The 19,582-nt window shown below is 32.8% G+C and overlaps 2 protein-coding genes across 2 annotated transcripts; both read left to right on the top strand.

Annotated features, from left to right (window-relative positions):
- Nucleotides 1-12,210: 12,210 nt before the first annotated feature.
- LOC127246900 (F-box protein At4g00755-like) lies at nt 12,211-13,793 on the top strand. The gene is made up of 4 exons (XM_051268539.1): nt 12,211-12,571; nt 12,684-12,856; nt 13,167-13,285; nt 13,538-13,793. Exons 1-4 carry the CDS (start codon nt 12,211-12,213, stop codon nt 13,791-13,793), a joined length of 909 nt encoding a protein of 302 aa, XP_051124496.1.
- Nucleotides 13,794-17,668: 3,875 nt separating this feature from the next.
- On the top strand, nt 17,669-19,104 carry LOC127246893 (F-box protein At4g00755-like). The gene is made up of 4 exons (XM_051268527.1): nt 17,669-17,993; nt 18,088-18,260; nt 18,489-18,607; nt 18,843-19,104. Exons 1-4 carry the CDS (start codon nt 17,669-17,671, stop codon nt 19,102-19,104), a joined length of 879 nt encoding a protein of 292 aa, XP_051124484.1.
- The last annotated feature ends 478 nt before the right edge of the window (nt 19,105-19,582 follow it).

The following is a 19,582-nucleotide window of genomic DNA, read 5'->3' as shown; positions in this document are numbered from 1 at the left end:
TCAAAATTTCTTATAAATTGAATTAAAAAGTAAAAGAGAAATAAAGCGAATAAAAAAATGAAATGGATAAACCTTAGACACTTGTCCACGCAGACCATCATGTGAGTTCACACCTGAAGACGTTACCCCTGTCACCCTTTGCCCCTCCGCTGCTTTTCGAGTGTTCACTTCAACCGTATCTTCTCATCTTGTCTTCGTGGAGGAAAGAAGAACCTTGGTAATTTGTGATGTTTCTTCAGTAATTTCAGAGATTGTGTTGATTGTTGAATATAATCTATTTTTCTGCTTATATCTTCTCGTGCAATAAAAGACTAGATTTTCGATTTCTTTTGCACAAGTATACCTGTATTCTTGTTTTTTTCCTGTTCTTTTCATGAATATGCGCTTGACTACTGTGTGCTGTAGTAAGTGGCGATCAATATATTTAAGCTCCCACGTGCCCGTTGTAATTCATCACCGACATGGTGTCCTTAAGTCCACGTGCCCATTGTAATTCATCACCGACATGGTGTCCTTAAATTTCTTTTGGATTTATTTGCTGATTATTAAAGTTTGTAACTTATGATAGCAAAAACTTGTTATTTCTTACACGTTGCACTTCTTTGTTTGACACACAATAACGAGCATGCTATTGATTGCAGCTGCGGACATAACTAACCCCTTTTACGCTTTACCAATAAAACAAGATTTAATTAGTTGAAAGTAGCTTACTTGTAGAACGTACCAACTGAAATAACGACCGTATCCAAACTGAATTAACTACTCTATGCTTGATTCAATAAAGTCAAAATAAACTTTAAATATCTTTTATTAAACATTGATAAATTATTTTTGTCTAATTTATGTGTATATATGTATATTCGATATGCCAATGTAATATGTTCTCATAAAGTTGCCTTATGTACCAACACTTAAATTTGGCATATATATTGTGTCTCTTATCTCCACTTTACAGAGCTCAGAATTATTTAAGGAATGGTCAAGGTGCTGATTCACTCTACTTATCACATAGTAAAAGTATACATAACACATGGCTATAATTAATACCATTATTATGTGTCGTCAGTCAATGCCATGTAATGTGATATACGATAAGATCAATAATGGCATGGCATGCATTATCAGTATATATACCATGTTAACGTGTATTTTTGTGTTGAAAGCAATTAGAGCATGTGCTTTGTGTCTTTTTATTATATAGTAATTAGGATTAATCCTAATTAGCAGCATAAGTGCTGCTGTTTTAAATGTATCAAGAAGAATTAATGAAATTTTAAGTGGTTCTGAGAAGTACCCTATTCTCTCACTTTTCCCTTGTGTTTTTAAGAATGTCTTGTACCGGTGGGTTTTCGCAAGTTAAACTGTTGGATAAACTGAGGCTGAAAATGTTTTCTAATGCTATACATATAGAATAGGTTCCATAACCTTGTTGTGACAGACTGATGAATGATTCTCCTCAATGGTTGGAAGAGAGTTGCAGTCTCCAATATTCGAAGAGTCTTGTGCACGTATACTTACTTTATGATACAAACATATTCTGTCACCGCCACTCAGTCTCTTAATGAACACTCCAGCCTGAATTAAACTGCTGAAGTATGCTGCCTTAAGCCCTTCACAAAGATTATGCTGTTTAGTTACCATTGCCGAAATATATTCCAGTTCCTACCAGGTCGTTACGAAAACATGTATGATTGAATAATATACTGCTATACAGCTTATTTGCTTATTCCTATTAATATCCGATCTTGTCTTTCAGATTTTGGCGACCAGGTTGCAATGGCTTGCTCATCCTAGCTCATGGAATACCAAGGCCTCTAATACTAAAATACGATGTTGCATTTGAAGTAGTTTAGTTCAGATTTATTACCGCTTGGTATATATGCTTACATTCTTGATTCAAATTGACATGTCAAATGTTAAGTTTTGTTCAGCACTACACTAATGGATCCCTGAATCCTCTACCATTGGTGTACATTAGTTCGCAGAAAGATCAAACTGGTTGTTTGTATTCTTCCGAATGAAAATATTTGTGGATGGTTGAAGATTTCTTCTAAACTATGAACCTCAACAGAGCATTATTAAATATATATATAATTCCCCAAGAAGCTTTGTAGGTTTCATTGAATCCCTCCTTAATCTTCGCCGCCAATGTAGAATGATGTCTGCGTTTTGTTAGCTCGCTCGACCATCTTGCTTTAATCACGTACCCAAGGCATTAGTAATATATATATATATATATATATACATATGTATGGAATTATACAACTATAATTTGGACCTGTTTTTTCATTTCCAACCTTTATAAAAATAACTAAAAAACAAGAAGAAAAGAAATAGTAAATTGGTATTTCTTTTTTTCGCTAGAACTGTCTACATAAAAAAACGAAAAATCAAAGCCCAATTGGAAACCCTACTTAGTGTGTAGTAATAGAAAGGTGTGTTGCCCTAAAGGCCAGGCGGCGCAATCAGCGTGACTTTAGCCCTCTATAAAACCTGCCTCCTTTACCACTCTTCTCACACACATTTGCTTTGTTTGTATCGCCGTTGCTATACGGCCGCTGCAGGTAATAATCTGCCCACAGATTTGCCCACCGATTTATATCTATATCTATCTCTGTAAATACGAATGCTTCTCCTTGATCGATATATGTTTGAGGAAGTCATATGGAGTTTCTTTTCTTTCTATAAAGCTGATTATGTAACTGCAGAATTTGAGAATTTTCATTTTGCAGATCCCTTAGAGTTGCGCTTTAATTCAACTCCTTAATTTCTCCATCTGAAGGTAATATATGGTTTCATGCCCTACAGGATCTGATCGATCTCCACCTCCTCTACTCTATTCTTTCTTTTCTCACCGTCTGGAGATTTTTTTTTTTTTCATGAAAAGCAAATCTAGGGTTTTGATATCTGAGTTGGTAGATTTTGAAATGATTTATTATTATTATTTTTTTCATCAAACTCTGGCTCTTTTCAAGGAAAGTAAACCTAAAGGGTTTGATTTCTTGGTTGATCTACTTTTTAAAAGATTTTTTCATTAAAAAATTTAGAATTGATAAGATGAGCATCTGATCTAATTATAAGAAAACCGGATCTGATTATTTTTATAGTTTTTCTTACATTTTATTTTTTGTAATTTTTTTTTTTTTTGTTAAAATTAGATCTGATATAAGCTGTGTTTTTTTCTGGAAAATTATATACTCAATCCGATAGACATGTGTGATTTGTGTTTGATAGCAGCTTAAGAAGATCTAAAGGCAATTTACACTTGACTTGCTGCTCCTAGAATACAACTCAGTCCAGGGCGATCAGATCAGGACCATGATGAAGCACATGGTGTATGTTCACAATGGATAATGGTGATATATCTATGATCAGGTATCAATGAAAAAAAGCTTATATAGATAGTGTCTAAGATATATATATATATGTACATATATATAGGTTGATGGGTTATTTACACTGATCTATCTTTCAAGTTAAACTGCTTGGAAATTAACAAAACAGACTAAGTGGCAATGTTTAGGGTTGTTCTATAAACTCAAGTTTATCTACCTATCATATAATCTGATGAGAATATTTTATCTTGAAATCATAGATAATGTTTGTTATTAAAAAATGACTAAAACTGCGTACACTATATGTAATTGTTCCTTCATTGAGTAAAGAAAAATATATTTTATCAGATGTTAATGTGACAAAAGCTGTTGTTCCCAGAAGGATGAAGAAGAAAAAGGAGTTCTATAGAAAAATAGAAGCTGTTGGTACCAGCTCGGATATTTATATGGCTTATAAGGGTCCTGAGGAAAAGAAAAGAAGAAGCTGTCAGTACCAGCTCCGATCTGTACATGGCATACAAAGGTCCAGAGGAAAAGAAAGAAACTTCAACCCCCGCGGAGAGAGCTCTGGTGACCAAGGTGGAGCCAGATGACTGGGAGGATGCCGCGGAAATCTTCCCTCAGTTAGGACCTACGAAGAATGAATCACATAAACTATAGGGTGTGTTTCTTTTGTTTGGGATCATAAAGATTTTGTTTGAGTTTGTATTTAAGTAATATTAAATTTGATATTTTGTAAGAGAAAAAAATATATATATATTATTTTCATTGTTGAGAAGAGCTCTCAATCAAGTGCTTCACAGTATTTTCAAATTTATGAGCACAACACTTCATCCTCCATTGTCGTCATAGAAAGTAATGTTTTTTCTTTCAAGAAAATAAAGAGGCATATATCAAGCACTTAACCAAGAGTCTCTTAACAAGCAAAACCTGTCTATATTAACAGCAGTGATTCATTCATTCACATCCAAACCACCTGCTTGGGAATGTAACTTCATAAATCTCTACCACCAGCGAGCACCTTCATTTTCCCATGGTAGACTCATCCTCTAATTCATCTTCCAAGTCCGTCGTCGTCTTCAAAATTCACACGCCACCTGTGCTCTCGAAAATGTGTTATGTTTGAACCCTAACTTTACTGTCATAGAAAGTATGTTATATTCACACAACGATGCAAGATGTCATTGATTATATTGCTTAAAGTTTGTATCCCTCCAGAAGAATCACCAAGCAGGCAGATTCCCACCGATTTTTCCAAACCCTAAAAATAAAACTGCCATTTCAATTCGATTATAATTAACTTCTATATATTTAATTTTTCTAAAATAAATTAAAAAAACAAAAAAGAAAAAGAACGAACACAAGGACACAATAAAGCTCTTAAAAGCAACTGCTCGAACAAATATAGCATGAACAAACTTCTTCAGCAGGAGAGACGCCCAATTTGAAGCCCTAATTTTAATTTTCTGCAGGCAAGCCCTAGAAACAGATCAAGTTGACGAGAGAAAGGGGACAAGCGGCGACGCCATTATTACAAATATCTACACATTATAAATTAATCACCCACCTCAGTACGTTGCCTTTCCCCCCTCTCTCTAGTCCGTTACTACTCTTCCTTCACACCCGAAACATTTGCAGCAGTGACAGGTTTCGAAACAGGTGCACACACACACATATAAATGTATTTATTGCATCTCCCCGACGAAACTTGAAGTCATCTTTCTTGTATGTTTAGTTTATGTTCCTGAAGTTTATACATCTCAGGTAGTTTTCCTATCTTACAGATCCTTCAAGTTGCGCTATTTCTTCTTGATTTTGCTTATCGTAAGGTGATGATTCGAGATCTGCTTCTTTTATCTGATCCCGTGCCTTCTTTTCGAGGTTGATCTGAAGGAAATTTAACCGGTTTTCTTTCTTTCTTTTTCTCATTTTTTTTTTTTTGGTAAAAACAAGTCATTGAGATTTAAAAGACAATGGTTTTAAAAATGTTTAGATTTGAATTTTTTGTATTCTCTACATTTGTTTTTTCATTTTTAACTTATCTTTCTTCCATTAACTTCTTTGAAAAAAAATTTTAAGTAGTATTTATAAAAAGTTTTAAATTACATTAAATAGAGGTAAATTAAGCCTTTTAACCTTTTTTATTCATCAGATGTCCATGCCTCTTAATGATTTATAATAAATAAAGAATTTAGAATTTTTTTTTTAAAAAAGAATAATAAAATAATTTATTTTATAAGTTTCAACATAAATTGTAATTTACATAATATATACAGTAGACTATATTTTACTATTATATAAAAATCTCTTTAACTTAGAGTAACAAAATTTTAGTTTTTTTTTTTTCTATAACTTTCAATTCTTGATATTTATTCTTTTTTTATTATTATTTCTATTTCTATTGCAATGTAGGACAATTACAATGGCCATTAAGCTTGATTATCTTCCATTCGAGCTAATTCTCGCCATCTTTTCATTGTTGGATGATCGAGACATCATCCGACAATCAACTCTTTCACAAGCTTGGTACCACTTCAGTAAGTCATTTATTATTTTTTTGCTGACAAATATTTTTTTAAACTAATCCAATTTTGAAAAGAAAGATTTATTCTTTATGTTAATCATCAAATTTAAGTTTCACCTTTCTATATTTTAATCTCATATCAGGCATACACACGAGATATATATATATATATGAATTTGCAGCATGACACAAAATCTATATACTAAATCACTTTATCTACATTTATGAGCACCATGATAAAGTGAAATTCATTAGATTGGTATCAAAGAAATTATGTTACTTGATTAGATCATGATTGTATACATATATTACTCGATCATGTACTTATTATTTTTCATACATTATATTATGTTTTATTTTTGAAGTTGTACAAAAGGGTGTTTTCAAGATTTGGTGCTACGCCTCCAATGTGGGGACGCGAACACAGCTTTCACCTTCACTAATCTTGAAAAGGAACACAATATGTTCAATAAGCTACTTTTAGCTTTATAAAAAGCAAATATGTATCCAAATGACATTGTTCAATATATCATTGGAGCTCCCTCCACAAGAAGTTACCCCTTTGATAGTGTCACCAGTGTTGCTACCATTGGACTTATATAAATCTTGTTGGGATACAAATCCAAGTCCCACATTGAAAGTTGTAAATAAAATTTCATACCTTATCAATTCCACTAGTATGAGACCTTTTGGAGAATATCCAAAAATAAATCCGCGTGTGCTAAGTCCAAAGCAGACAATATCATGCTAGCATTGAGTTGACCCAGTCCCAACAATGGTATCAGAGCCCGGTTCGTTAGTAGGGTGGATTTGGAGGCATGCCGTTGGTTTGAGGGGAGTATTGGATTTGGAGGCATGTCGTTGGTTTGAGGGGAGTATTGTTGGGTTTGGAGGCATGTCGTTGGTTTGAGGGGAGTATTGTTGGGTGCAAACCCAAGTCCCACATTGAAAGTTGTAAAGAAAATTCACATCTTATAAGTCATAAATCAATTTCACTACGAGGCCTTTTGGAGAATATCCAAAAAAAAATCCGTGCGGGCTAAGCCCAAAGCGGACAATATCATATTAGTGTTGAGTTGACCCAGTCCCAATAATGGTATCAGAGCCCAGTTCGTTGGTAGGGTGGACTGGGAGGCATTGGGCATTGGTTGTGGTGGCGGGCTCGCCCTCGTGACCTGCGGATGAGCCTTGTGTTGAAAGTCTCCTAGCGGTGTTTGGTCGGTCCCGATTGAGGTGGTGGGCAGGGAAGGTCCATTGGGGGTACAAACCAAGTCTCACATTGGAAGTTGTAAAGAAAATTCCACACGTTATAAGTCCTAAATCAATTCCACTAGTATGAGGCCTTTTAGAGAATATCCAAAAATAAATCTGTGCGGATTAAGCCTAAAACGAACAATATCATACTAGTGTTGTTGAGTTGACCAGTCCTAACAGTGGTATCATAAGCCATCGTACTGGTCATGCTTGTGGGAGCATAATCTTCAATTAGATGGCAGTATATGCAACCATTCCATACAATGAAAAGTTCCTATTTTGGCTCCTTTTATTAAAAAAGAAAATTTCCTTGCGGAGCTTTTGGATGAAGGAGATTTCATATTCTCGGCTAGCTCAGTCCAAGTTCAAAGGGGACATGCTAGAGATCCTAAATATTTTGTCATTGATCCATACAGCTTTTCGATCCATTTACAAGACAGGACTTCATGTGGACTTATACATCCACCGAGTTTCCAATGGAGCATGCTACAAAAAGCGAACTTATTATTTCTTGTTAATTCAAAATAAGGAATAGACTCGAGTTGATTTTAGCTTGGTTTTTTTTTTTTTTTTTTTTTCTTTCTTTTGTAGCTTATGTTTTGATTAAGTATTAACATTATATATACATGTATAATACACGTACTGATTTATAATATTACTTCATTATTAGATTAAGTTTAAATTAGTTTGTTGTCCTAGTTCCAAACTAATTTTAGGTAGAATTTTTATTTTATATGTCAGTCCTTTGCTCTATCATAATGAAAATATTTATTAGTATGGATTGTTTGCAGATATATGACCTTCAGAAATTCAAACTACCTGAGCCAGTCATGTGTTGGAGGATTCCTGAAGATTGAGCTTATAGGGATGTGCACGATGGACCTGAACGATAACATGTATTATCATCGGTAACTTACTAACCATTCTTCAATGTTAAATTCATAATATTAATTCATTCATAGTGTCCAAATCCACTCTTCAGTCTTATATTTATCATATGAACTCATTAATTAAATCAAACAAGAAAAAACATTAGAATATTTCTAATTAGGTGAGAAACGTGCAAAACATGTAGCATATAAATATGAAAATTAATGGTCTTGATCCTTATATGGATTTTGAATATACTTTCAAATGTTTAATTCTTATAGCATTGGGAAAGTCAACATCAACGGACACTCTCTAAACCTGCCTTCGCGATTGGGTTCGGAGAAAGAGGGGAGATGAGGTTGATGTACAATGCTGCTGAATTTCATGAAGTTCTGAGGAACATTCCACTGGATTTTGTGTCCCCCAATTCCTTGTTGGTAGAGATACTTACCGAGCAGCTCCCAACAGAGAGATCGATGAAGGCAACACATGTAATGAGCATGAAGATTCAGCTTATGAACTATGAGCTGGCTGATGAATTATATTAGATCAAAGGCACTATTTCATTCGTTGGGGGATGCCCCGTCGGGCCTGCATTTACCATTTTCAGGTATCAATCAAATATATAATTCCAAATATTGGATGGCAATTGGTATATATGTGCAATGTTTATATTCATGCATTCTTTACTAATTGGCAATCTGCTAACTAGGGTTTGGTCTATTTGCTCAAACTTACAATTGTTGAATGCAATACATTATTATATATGTACTAGTTTAGTAATAATTCTACTACATAAAAAACATATATCTTGTCAATTGCTTCTATGGATTTTTTTTATTTATTTTTTAAACAGTAACATGACCTATCATTTGTTACACTTCCCAGATATACTTGTACTAACATCATGTTTTTGTTTTTGCAGCTGTTGACAACAGCTAGCATTGGGAAAATATACCTACAAATGAGGCTATGTGCTGTAAATGCTTCATATGAAATGAAAATAACATTTTTATGTCTTAATTGATCATATTTTGTTTAGCTTCTTTCTTTTCTAAATTACAATATATAGTGTATTCATATCTATGGATTTTATAGTGGTTAGAAAAAAGTAGAAATAATATATACATTGATGTATGTATGTATATCATCCTTGTCGAAACATTGTACCATAATAGTCTGACTTGCCTTTAGGTCAAGTGGTTGCTATCCTTTTCATGGGGCTAGTGATCGGGTTCGACCCTGGAGAATGTGTGTAAGTGATAAAATAAATATATTATACTATTTTTTTTTATATAGGATTATATCCAATACTCATTTTTTCATATATAACAATTTTTTGTTTTTTGTTTTTTTTTATTTTTTTATGTAAAAGGTATAAAAAAAATTGAAACATTAATGGTTTTCCTATTTCTATGTTATTTGATACAGACTACAGAATATGGATGTCCAATCTTATTATAGATTAGTGTTGTTGTTCATTCAAACAGTAGATTTTTTTTGTTAATTACTCTGATGGATCCATGAATCCTACCCTCATCATAATTTTCACAGTGATCTAAGTGCTCGTCGCTATATTGTTTACGGTTTTAATTCTCCAAACGTCTAATAGGTTTGAAATTTTCTTCTCAAGAATCACTGTCAGCAGGCAGTATTAATTCCCCATGAAGCTTAGTTTCTGAAAACCGAAGCTTTAACAAGTTCATTTTAATATGTCATCGCGGAAATTTCCAATGATGTCTGCACTTGCTATCTCCATCATCATGCTGAAACTATGAAGGCCTTAGCAATGTAACTATATATATGGAAATATACAACTATGATTTACACCTGTAATTATTTTTGTTTCCCTAAGTCTACACAAATTAAGGAAATAAAAGAAAGCAAACACAAGCTAAAGGTGAAAGGATTTCTTCTTCTTACAAGATAATTAAGCGGTTGTCCAAACAAATTAATTATGTACAGTTCCTTATTATCTCGACGGGACAAAGCCCAATTTGAATGCAGGCTGATAGAAAAACCTGCTGTATTGTATTGCCCAAATCTAAAGTTGTGATTTTATTAGAAATATCTATCCGATCCCACTGTACAAAGTAGACACGTCTACACAGTCTGTCGGTGCCCTTACTCTTTCTCTTTAAAACCTGTCTCCACTGCCACTCTCTCCTTCACACCCTAAACATTTGCATCGTTCACATCGACATTTCCAGCTCCCCTGCAGGTAATTAAGCACTCTTCTACATGTTAATTTTGCAGCAGATCGACCTATTGATATTAGCACACACACATAATATACGTATGTAAATATGAATGACTTTCCTTGACGAAACGTGAAGTAATTTGGAGTTTCTTGGCACTTCTGTGATTCTGAAGTTGGTTCACTGCAGATTCCGTTTCCATCTTGCAGATCCTTGAAGTTGCGTTCTTCTTGCTCGAATTCTTCATCTTACGACTAAAGGTAGTGTTCCGATGTCTTCTTCTTCTACATCTCGTTCTGTTTTTTTTTTTTTTTTTTTTCACGATCCGGATCCTTGAAAACCAAAACTAGGGTTTTCATTTCTGGGGTGGTTAAATTTTTTAAGTGATTTTTGATTTACAAAATTGAAGGCGATGATTTAGAGGAGTTTTCTCAGACAAGATACAGTACAGAAAAAACCAGATATGATTATTTCTCTTAGTTTCTGTTCTTTGATTTTTTTTCTTCGGGGTTTGTCATCCTTCCATCGATGATAAAATCAAACTAATCCAGTGAGTTATTTATGAATAGTTTTAAAATATATGAAAGCAAGGCTAATTAAGTATATATATTAATTTTTGTCATTGACATATAATTCATATTTAAGTCATAATAAATAAATCTGAAAACTAGAAGTCTAGTCAGACCCAGAAAAGAACATTCATCAATTTCTTTTAATTTCAATTACAAAATTTTAAAATCTTTAAATTATTAGAAATGGGGCTAATATATATATATATATATATAATTATTTAGTTAAAAGAATGTGTTATAATCCTGAGTAATGATTCCATGTCTGATTTCTCTTCTTCTTTTCTAGTTTATTCTTCTTATTTTCTATTTTCTACTTCTAATTTAATTTTTTTAAATATGTTTTGATAAATATTTAGTTTAAGTTTTATGGGATTTTTTCCTTTTTTTTTTTTCATCATGTTTCTTACTCGAAATTAGATAGTGATACTATTTCTTTGATCTTTTATTAAATATATATGTTTTTAACATAACAACAATTAAGATGTCAAATGTTATAGACACATAAATAATGAAGTTTTATTCATTAATCAATGAGCTAATGCTCTCATGTAAGGAATGTTACAAATGCGAACTAAGCTGCCTAAATTCAAATTCTACCAATATCTTCTTGGTCGAGTTTGTAATCTAAGACTTGCCAAAGTTAAACCCTAGTATAGCTTTCTCGGATGACGCGGTTTGATTTCAAGAAAAATATATATATTTCACAAATATTCTACGGATGCAAATAGCACCACGGACATAGCAACATACTATCATATATATATATATAGATATATATATATATATAGTTTGTGTATGAACTCATAGGTATTTTGTTGAGGCTGCAGCTAAATGTTCAAAGTTTCCTTGTGTTCGACATGATTACCTAATGTGTTGATGTGAGATTATTTACTCACTTGGATTAACATGCTTTGTGTTTGGCTAGAGTGTACAACCATCATCCAATGGCTGATTTTCTGGATTATTTTCCAATGGAGGTTATTCTGTTGATTCTTTCACTGTTAGACCCACTGGATATCATAAACTTATCGCTGGTCTCAGGATCTTGGTACAATTTTGGTAAGTTATATATTATCTTCTTGTTTGTTGCAGATAGTTTTCGATACTAATATAATCTTGTATCGAGGAACTTCATTGTTTATGCTTATTGTTATTCATTTGGTTTCACCACATTACATTTTAATTCTCATCATATGCATACTGGAAAATATGTGCTTTCTAATACAAAATCTATGAGTAGGTTTCATAAATATATGCATTTATTTGCCCATAATTCAGTGTAACATAATCTATATATCATGTGGATAGATGTTTGATTTTATCAAGGCTATAAGTGTATATATATATATCTTTTTTCATCGAGTCTTCATTCTTCATCGATTATATTCTCTTTTATTTTTTATTCTGAAGTGGTAAGAAACAGCATTACCAAAGTCCAATGTTTGAAGAGAGCACCGATGCTCGAAGGTATACATGTTGATTCAGTCGGACTTTTTGAGCATGGGAACCGGAACAATAGCCGCAGATTCCGTGCTCTTGAAAAACAGCATAAAGTATTCAATTATCTACTTTCTGCTTTATCCAAAGCAAATATAAATCCTAAAGACATTGTCCAGTATGTCATTGGCGCTTCCTCAACACGAAATTATCCCAAGGACAGTGTCGTCAATGTGCTGCTACCGTCCGACTTATTTTACTATCAGGCATCGCAGTGGTCGAGCACGGGCCATACTCATGGTGATGTTTGTGAGAGTATACTCTTCAAACTAGATGGTGGCATATGCATAGTCACCCATGTTGATATTCAGCCTTTTCAAGGTACATTTAGAATTTTTTCCATCATTTTCTATATTCACTAATAGATCTATGCAATTATTTCAGACAATGGTAAGTATCTAATTTGGCTACTCTTGTTTAATTTTCCATGCAGTGCGCTCACATGAAGGAGATTTGATATTCTCAGCAAGCTCGGTCCGATTTAAAATGGGACAAGCTAGCTTCCCTAGATCTTTGAACATCAATGTAGCCAACTTGCCATTAAACCATATAAATGACGAATGGTGCACATGGCGATATACGTCTCCGGAATTTCCCATGGAACAGGTAACTCAATACATAAATTTTAAGAAATAAAAAGGAAACATTGTTTTCTTTTTACTTCCAAATAAAAGAACCATTATACATTGAATTTAGCTTGATTTTTTGTTGTTATGTCTTATGTGAAGGACTAATATTTACTTTATACATATAGTCTATGCTTACTCATTTATAATAATATTTCAAGATTTGACTAAAGTTTAAATTGATTTGTTGTCCCACTTCCAAATTAATTTTGGGTAGAATTTATATATTTTATGTGTTAGTCCTATGTTCTATCATAATGCCAATATTTATTAATATGAATTATTTGCAGAGATATGAGTTGCAGACATTCAAACTGCCTGAACCTGTCCTATGCGTCGGAGGGTTTTTAAAGGTCGAACTCATAGGGATGGCGGAAAGGGATACAGAAGATAACATGTACTATCACCGGTACTTACCCGTCCGTTCTTCAATTATACATGCATAATTTAATATCATTCATACCTTAGTAATCCATTATTCAATCTTATGTTTATTATATTAGTTCATTCATAAGCTTAAACAAGGAAAGTACACTAGAAAAATTATAATTCCAAGAGGAATGCGCAAAAGAATAACACTGAACACTGAAAATTAATTGGTCTCTACTGTTATATATATTGTGAGTTCTAAAATTTTCATGCAACTGTTTTATTTTGACAGCCTCATGAGTGTGAACATTTATGGTCACTCTTTAAAACCAGCCTTCGATGTTAGGACAACAGAAGGAGGGGAAATGCAAGTGACCTGCAATGCTTCAGAAGTACATAATGTTCTGAGGCGAATCCCTATGTTTTTTGTGGCCCGCAACTACGCGATGCTTGAGGATAAAGTTTACCAGGACTTTCTACAGGAGGGTTCAACGACCGCGGCACAAATACTAACTATGATAGATGAAGTGATGCATGATGCACAATAATTGGCGCTGAGGTACTTAATTTACAGTTTCAAGTATCAATCAAATAACTCTATACATTATCTTTTTTAGTTATTATTCCTTATTTTTCTCTGCTTTTCGAAGTTGATATAAGTCATTTTCTTGCATTGGTTATTTAGTCATTGTTGGGGTTTTGCAATGAATTTGTCTGGGCAATCCTCCTAACACTTCCTTGACCTGTTGGCAGTGCTTATGGTTCTGTATATCCTCAAACTTATTATGTATACAAATATATGTATGTTGTTAAGCCTAAAATAATATTAGGGTTTTCTTATCCATCGTTATGGATATGTAGTATTATCGTCAATGATTTTTATCTTGAATGTTTATTTGATTTTTGTTTGAATTAGAGGTTTTAATATTTAGATAGTATTTTATGTGATATTTCTTTAAGAACTGTATAAATTAAAAAGTATTGATATTTATTTAGTTTGGGACCAAAATCAAATAATATAATGCATAAAATTGCATTTATATTTTCTTGTAATGTTCTAAAAAGTCTCATTATTTACTTGCAATTCCCACCTGCAAATACTTGGTTTTCATTGTCATTCTTTTGTGTGACTAGCTAATGCTCCAATGATACATTTTTTTTTCAAGGTTTTCCTGTCCGTGGGTTTCGAAGTTGTTGATAAAGCTATGTGAAGTAAGGTACAAATCGAATTGAATCATTTGCCTACTTGAAGTGGGAGCTTCTCTTCAATTAGGCCACCGTTCTCCTTGTATGTATGAACAGTGTATTTGATCTTCACTTCTTCAGAAACCAAAACCTATTTTTAAATATCTTTTTCTTTTTCATTTTCTTTTTTTTTTTTTACATTATCTCAAACAAGTTGATCAAGTATTTTCAGTAGGGCATGGAAGAAAATCAATCAATCCCTACTTTAGGTAATCCCATAAGCTTGTCCCCATTAGAGGATGGTTATCCTCATAGGTTAAAAAAAAGAGCATTAAAAATATCATGTTAAGAATCACCATTAACAGGTTCTATTAATTAATTCATCACAATCAGGATAACATGAAGCCTCATTTTTAAAACAAACATTAAATTATATTCATTGGAGGGGCTATAGCTTTGTTAATCCAAATGCAACTTATAGTTTCTCATGCTCTAAATAAGAAGCCTTCAGCAATATATGAAACTATTACTGTCAAAAATAAAAAATAAAAAAATACAGCTACACAGTTGGGTCCATGTTCCCAAGGGTTCCTTAATTACAAGCAACTGTCCAAACAAAAAAAGTACATTATTTCTCAACTTAAACAAGAAAAAAGCCCAAATCCAAGCCTCGATTGTCCTGTAGCTGCAAAAAGTAGGGGAGACGAAGACCTATACTGTAATTTTCTGTCCAAATGAAACCAAGATAGAGCACAGAAAGGGATATAATCGGCCCATCATTACAAATGTATCATACGTCATAAAGCACCAGAAACTGACGTTGCCTTTAACTCCCTCTCATTAAAACCCGCAGGGTCACCAGAGAACCACTTCCATCGTTTGTATCGACATTTCCGCAGCAGCTATCTTTGCCAGAAGTTTCTCAGCAGGTGAAGCTGTCCGGGCGCATACACATCCACACATTCGCTACCAAAGATATCTCCATCGTCTGTACTGTATGTCTGTGTATATGTGTAAATTTAAATGCATATCCCCGACGTGAATTCTGTGTTCACAGTTGGAGTTTCTTTTCCTTCTCTGTGTTTGGTTTGCCTTTTTGAACAGCAGTTTTTGTTTCCTTCTTGCAGATCCGTCGAGTTTCTTTGTGCCTTCTTGATTTATTTATCTGATCAGGTATTGATTCGATGTCCTCTTCCCTCCACCTCGTTTTGGAGTCAGTCGTCGTTTTTTTTTTTTTTTTCCCTTCCGTGGGAGCTGTTTGTTTCTTTGTTGGTGTCAACAAATCAAGGATTTTCCTTTCTAAGTTGATATTTTCCTTCTTTTTTTTTTTTTTGTTCTTAAAAAAATAAATAAAATAGGTGTCTATGATTGAGGGTTTTTTTTGCCTACAAAAGATAGATCTAGTTTTAAATTTGTCAGATTTTATTTTATTTTATTTTGTATATTTGGATTTTTTGTTCTTTCGATCTCTCTCCTCGAGGATATCATCAAACAAATAATATTTGTTATTTGTGAAAATTTTGAAATCATATGTAATCAAGGTTTTAAATTTAGCCATCTAAGTTGCAAATCTGTCTTTATTTTATATATTAAAAAACAAAACAAAATACAAATAGTCAAGTAAAGAATAATATTAATTAGATCTATAATTTTAGTCAACCTTCAATTTACAGATCTGCAATTACCGGCCAAATTACAAAGAAGGGTTTCTTAGTGGAAATATCAACATATATTATTAATGTGTATATAATATATTTCGTTATATCTTCTTGTATGCCTTCTAGATTATGGTGTGTTAAGATTTTTTTATTTATGAATCATTTATACACAAAATTTTATGTGAAGACATTATTTCTTTTTTATTTTATATATTAAGCTTATATTTTTGGGCATTTTTCCTTTTCGATTTTCACCTTGCTTCTATTATCATCTTGTTTTGTTTCTCAAGTTTGTAGGAATTAGCTAGTGATATCATTGTTGTATTTTAATATTGACAATAATTGAAGTGTAACGTGTTTTTAATAAACGAGATCATGGAGGTTTATTCTTTAATTAGTTAATATATCATATATAGTAGATTTATTTACAGATGCAAGGCACAGACAAATAAATATGTATGTATACTTTGTTTGTGTTTGTACTCGTAAGTCCTTCCTCGATGCCCATATAAGCTAAAATCTTGAAGTTTGTAGAATAATTGTACTTTAATCATACCTAATTAGAATTATGCTAATTTCAATTGAGAAAACATTTTAAGTAAGATGACCTACTTATATTTTCCACACCACCATGATTATTATAGGCATAAATTTTTTATATTAGAAAAACAAAAACCAGTGTTCTACATGACTACTTATGTGTTTTGATGGAATAAAACTTACTTGAAAGTGATTAATATGTTTTGAATTTGATTGCAGTATACGAGTACTTAAATGGCAGACTTCCTAGCCTACTTCCCTTTCGAAGTTATCTTACTAATCCTATCATTCATCGATGATCCGGTGGATATAATAAGGCTCTCTACAGTTTCCCGCAACTGGTACAACTTTGGTGAGTGCTGATAGTTTTCTCTACAAAATATATCTTCTTATTCAAGTGGAAAACATATCTTTCGTGTTGATAGAAACTAGGCTACTTGATCATTTCACATTAATATATATTGATGGATATAGGGAGCCCAAATGTAACAAAAGAAGATTTTACTGAAAGAGAATGTTTTTCTCCAACTCTTTTCCATTACATATGATTATAAGTGAGACTATTTATAAGAGAGAACATTCTAAATCATTGAATATTTAAGTTTAAAAAAATAATAATAAAACCCTAATTGCATTGATAATAAAAGAGATTACCAATAGTACCTTATTACAATGAGAGAGCATATGTCAATTAAAAGACAATCCAACTCATAAGTCCAAAAAGATCTGAACCTGGCCTAGAAGAAGACACACCAAAAGATCATTGAGCATTCTTGATATCTCTAGAATCTTCATTTTCTTTCAACAAGAAGACACACCTAATTTCTTATAGATTCTTCATTAATCTTCTACTAATTCAAGTTGACCTTCCATCATATATATATATATCTTATTCATGATGTCTTCAATATTTATTCATTAATTAGCTGATGTTGTATTTCATTTTTGAAGTTGTACAAAACAGCATATCCAGAACCAGGTGTTTCAGGAGAGCTCCAATGATAGAAACACTATACAACGATTCCGATAGAATTAATAGAATGTGGCGTTGGAATAGGGAATTTGTCCCATCCTTCATTTATCTGGAAAAGGAACACAATATGTATAACAAATTACATATTGCCTTATCCACGGCAAGGGTGTTTCCCAAGGATGTGACAAAGTATGTTATGGGAGCTTCGTCTACCCGTAATTACCCTAAGGAGAGCCCCATCAATGTGCTGCTCCAATCAGATTTGTACACCACGAAACCATCATATTGGTCAAGTGTGGGTCATGCTCGTCCTGATACTTGTGAAAGCATACTTTTCAAGTTAGATGGCAGCATGTGCATAGTCACTGACATTAATATCCGACCTTATCTAGGTACAATTAATATTATCTTCCATCACTTTCAACCTTATTTACATTTAAACAATCTTTCATTTGTACCATAATTTGGTTATTCTATTTTTTGCAGAATGGTTGCATCAAGGAACCTTTGTATATTCAGCCAGATCGGTCCGATTTAGGATGGGATATGCAAGATGCCCCGAATATTTTGCTATGAATGCAAACAACTTTCCGTTGTCGCATATTGTAGACGAGCACTTCCATTGGGGTTATACATCAGTTGAATTTCCTATGGAGCAGGTTAGTCTTTATATCATTAATAAGTATTACAGAAAGAAAACATTTATTATTTTTTTCATTATTTTCAATCCCCCGAAACGGCAAACATATAGTTTATGCTTACTCATTTAAAAATTTTCTGAATAATTAAATATTGAGCTTAATTCAATTTGTTGTCTAATTGTTGTGTGTGTGTCTTCACTTTGCTACATCAAAATGCAATTATATAATAACATGAATTGTCTACAGATATATGCCTTGCAGAAATTCACAATGCCTGAACCAGTCCTGTGTCTTGGAGGATTTCTTAAAATCGAACTTTCAGGGATGGTGCAGCAGGATCCCGTCGACAGCTTGTACTATCACCGGTAGCTTACTAATCACTTCTTCACTCTTACATTCTATATATTAATTCATTTACATAACTTTCTAATCTATTCTTCAACTTTATATTCATAATACCGTCTCATTCATAAACTTAAGGAACATTACAATTGAGAACTTCTAATTTCATGAGATTATCAAAAAACAAAATGAAAACTTAATGGTTCTATTCTTATAATATGGATTTTATATGTTAATGCTATTGTTTAATTCTGACAGTATTGGGGCGGTGAATATCTACGGCCACTCTCTTACGCCGGGCTTCAAATTTGAGCCAGGAGATGGAAGGATATTGCATTTTACCTACAATCCTTCGGAGATTCGCAATATTCTGAGGAAAATTCCGATGCAGTTCATGTCCCAAAACTCGATATCTGATAACCAGTTTTACCGGTTGTTCCTAAATGAATCGACACAAGCTGCTCAGGTCAGGAACATGGTTGGAGATGAGTTGTACTTTGCTGCCAATGGACATAATTGATGGCGTTTGCTAGACTGCTGGTTGGAGCAGGTAGGTATCTGAATTTAGCTATCAATGAAGTAAGAGGTTTAATATGTTCAATATGTAAAATAATTTAACTCTCATATAACCAGTCACATTAAGTAAACCAAGCCTTACTGTAGTATATGTATAGTCTTCTCCAATGGGTATGTGTATGTGTATATAAAGTAGTAATATTTAAGTTCTTTGTCCATTTTGTTTGGTTAAATATACATATTATTGTCTTGTTTTTTTGTTTTGTTTTATTTTTTTATTTTTAAGTTTTACTATACCCCTTATTTTTTTGCCAAAAGATATTGACATTCAACATTTTTACATTTGTTTTTTATACAAAATACACAATGCCTACTTATTTTCTATTTTGCTTATTGTTCAAGATTCTTATCATGCTTATCTCATAACAAACATTTAACATATTTGATAAAAAGAGATTACCATTAATTAATATTTTAAAATT

This window comes from Andrographis paniculata, unplaced genomic scaffold (assembly GCF_009805555.1).
Source record: "Andrographis paniculata isolate CXL003 unplaced genomic scaffold, ASM980555v1 Contig10END, whole genome shotgun sequence".
Taxonomy (NCBI): domain Eukaryota; kingdom Viridiplantae; phylum Streptophyta; class Magnoliopsida; order Lamiales; family Acanthaceae; genus Andrographis; species Andrographis paniculata.
This window is presented reverse-complemented; position numbering and strand designations above follow the sequence as displayed.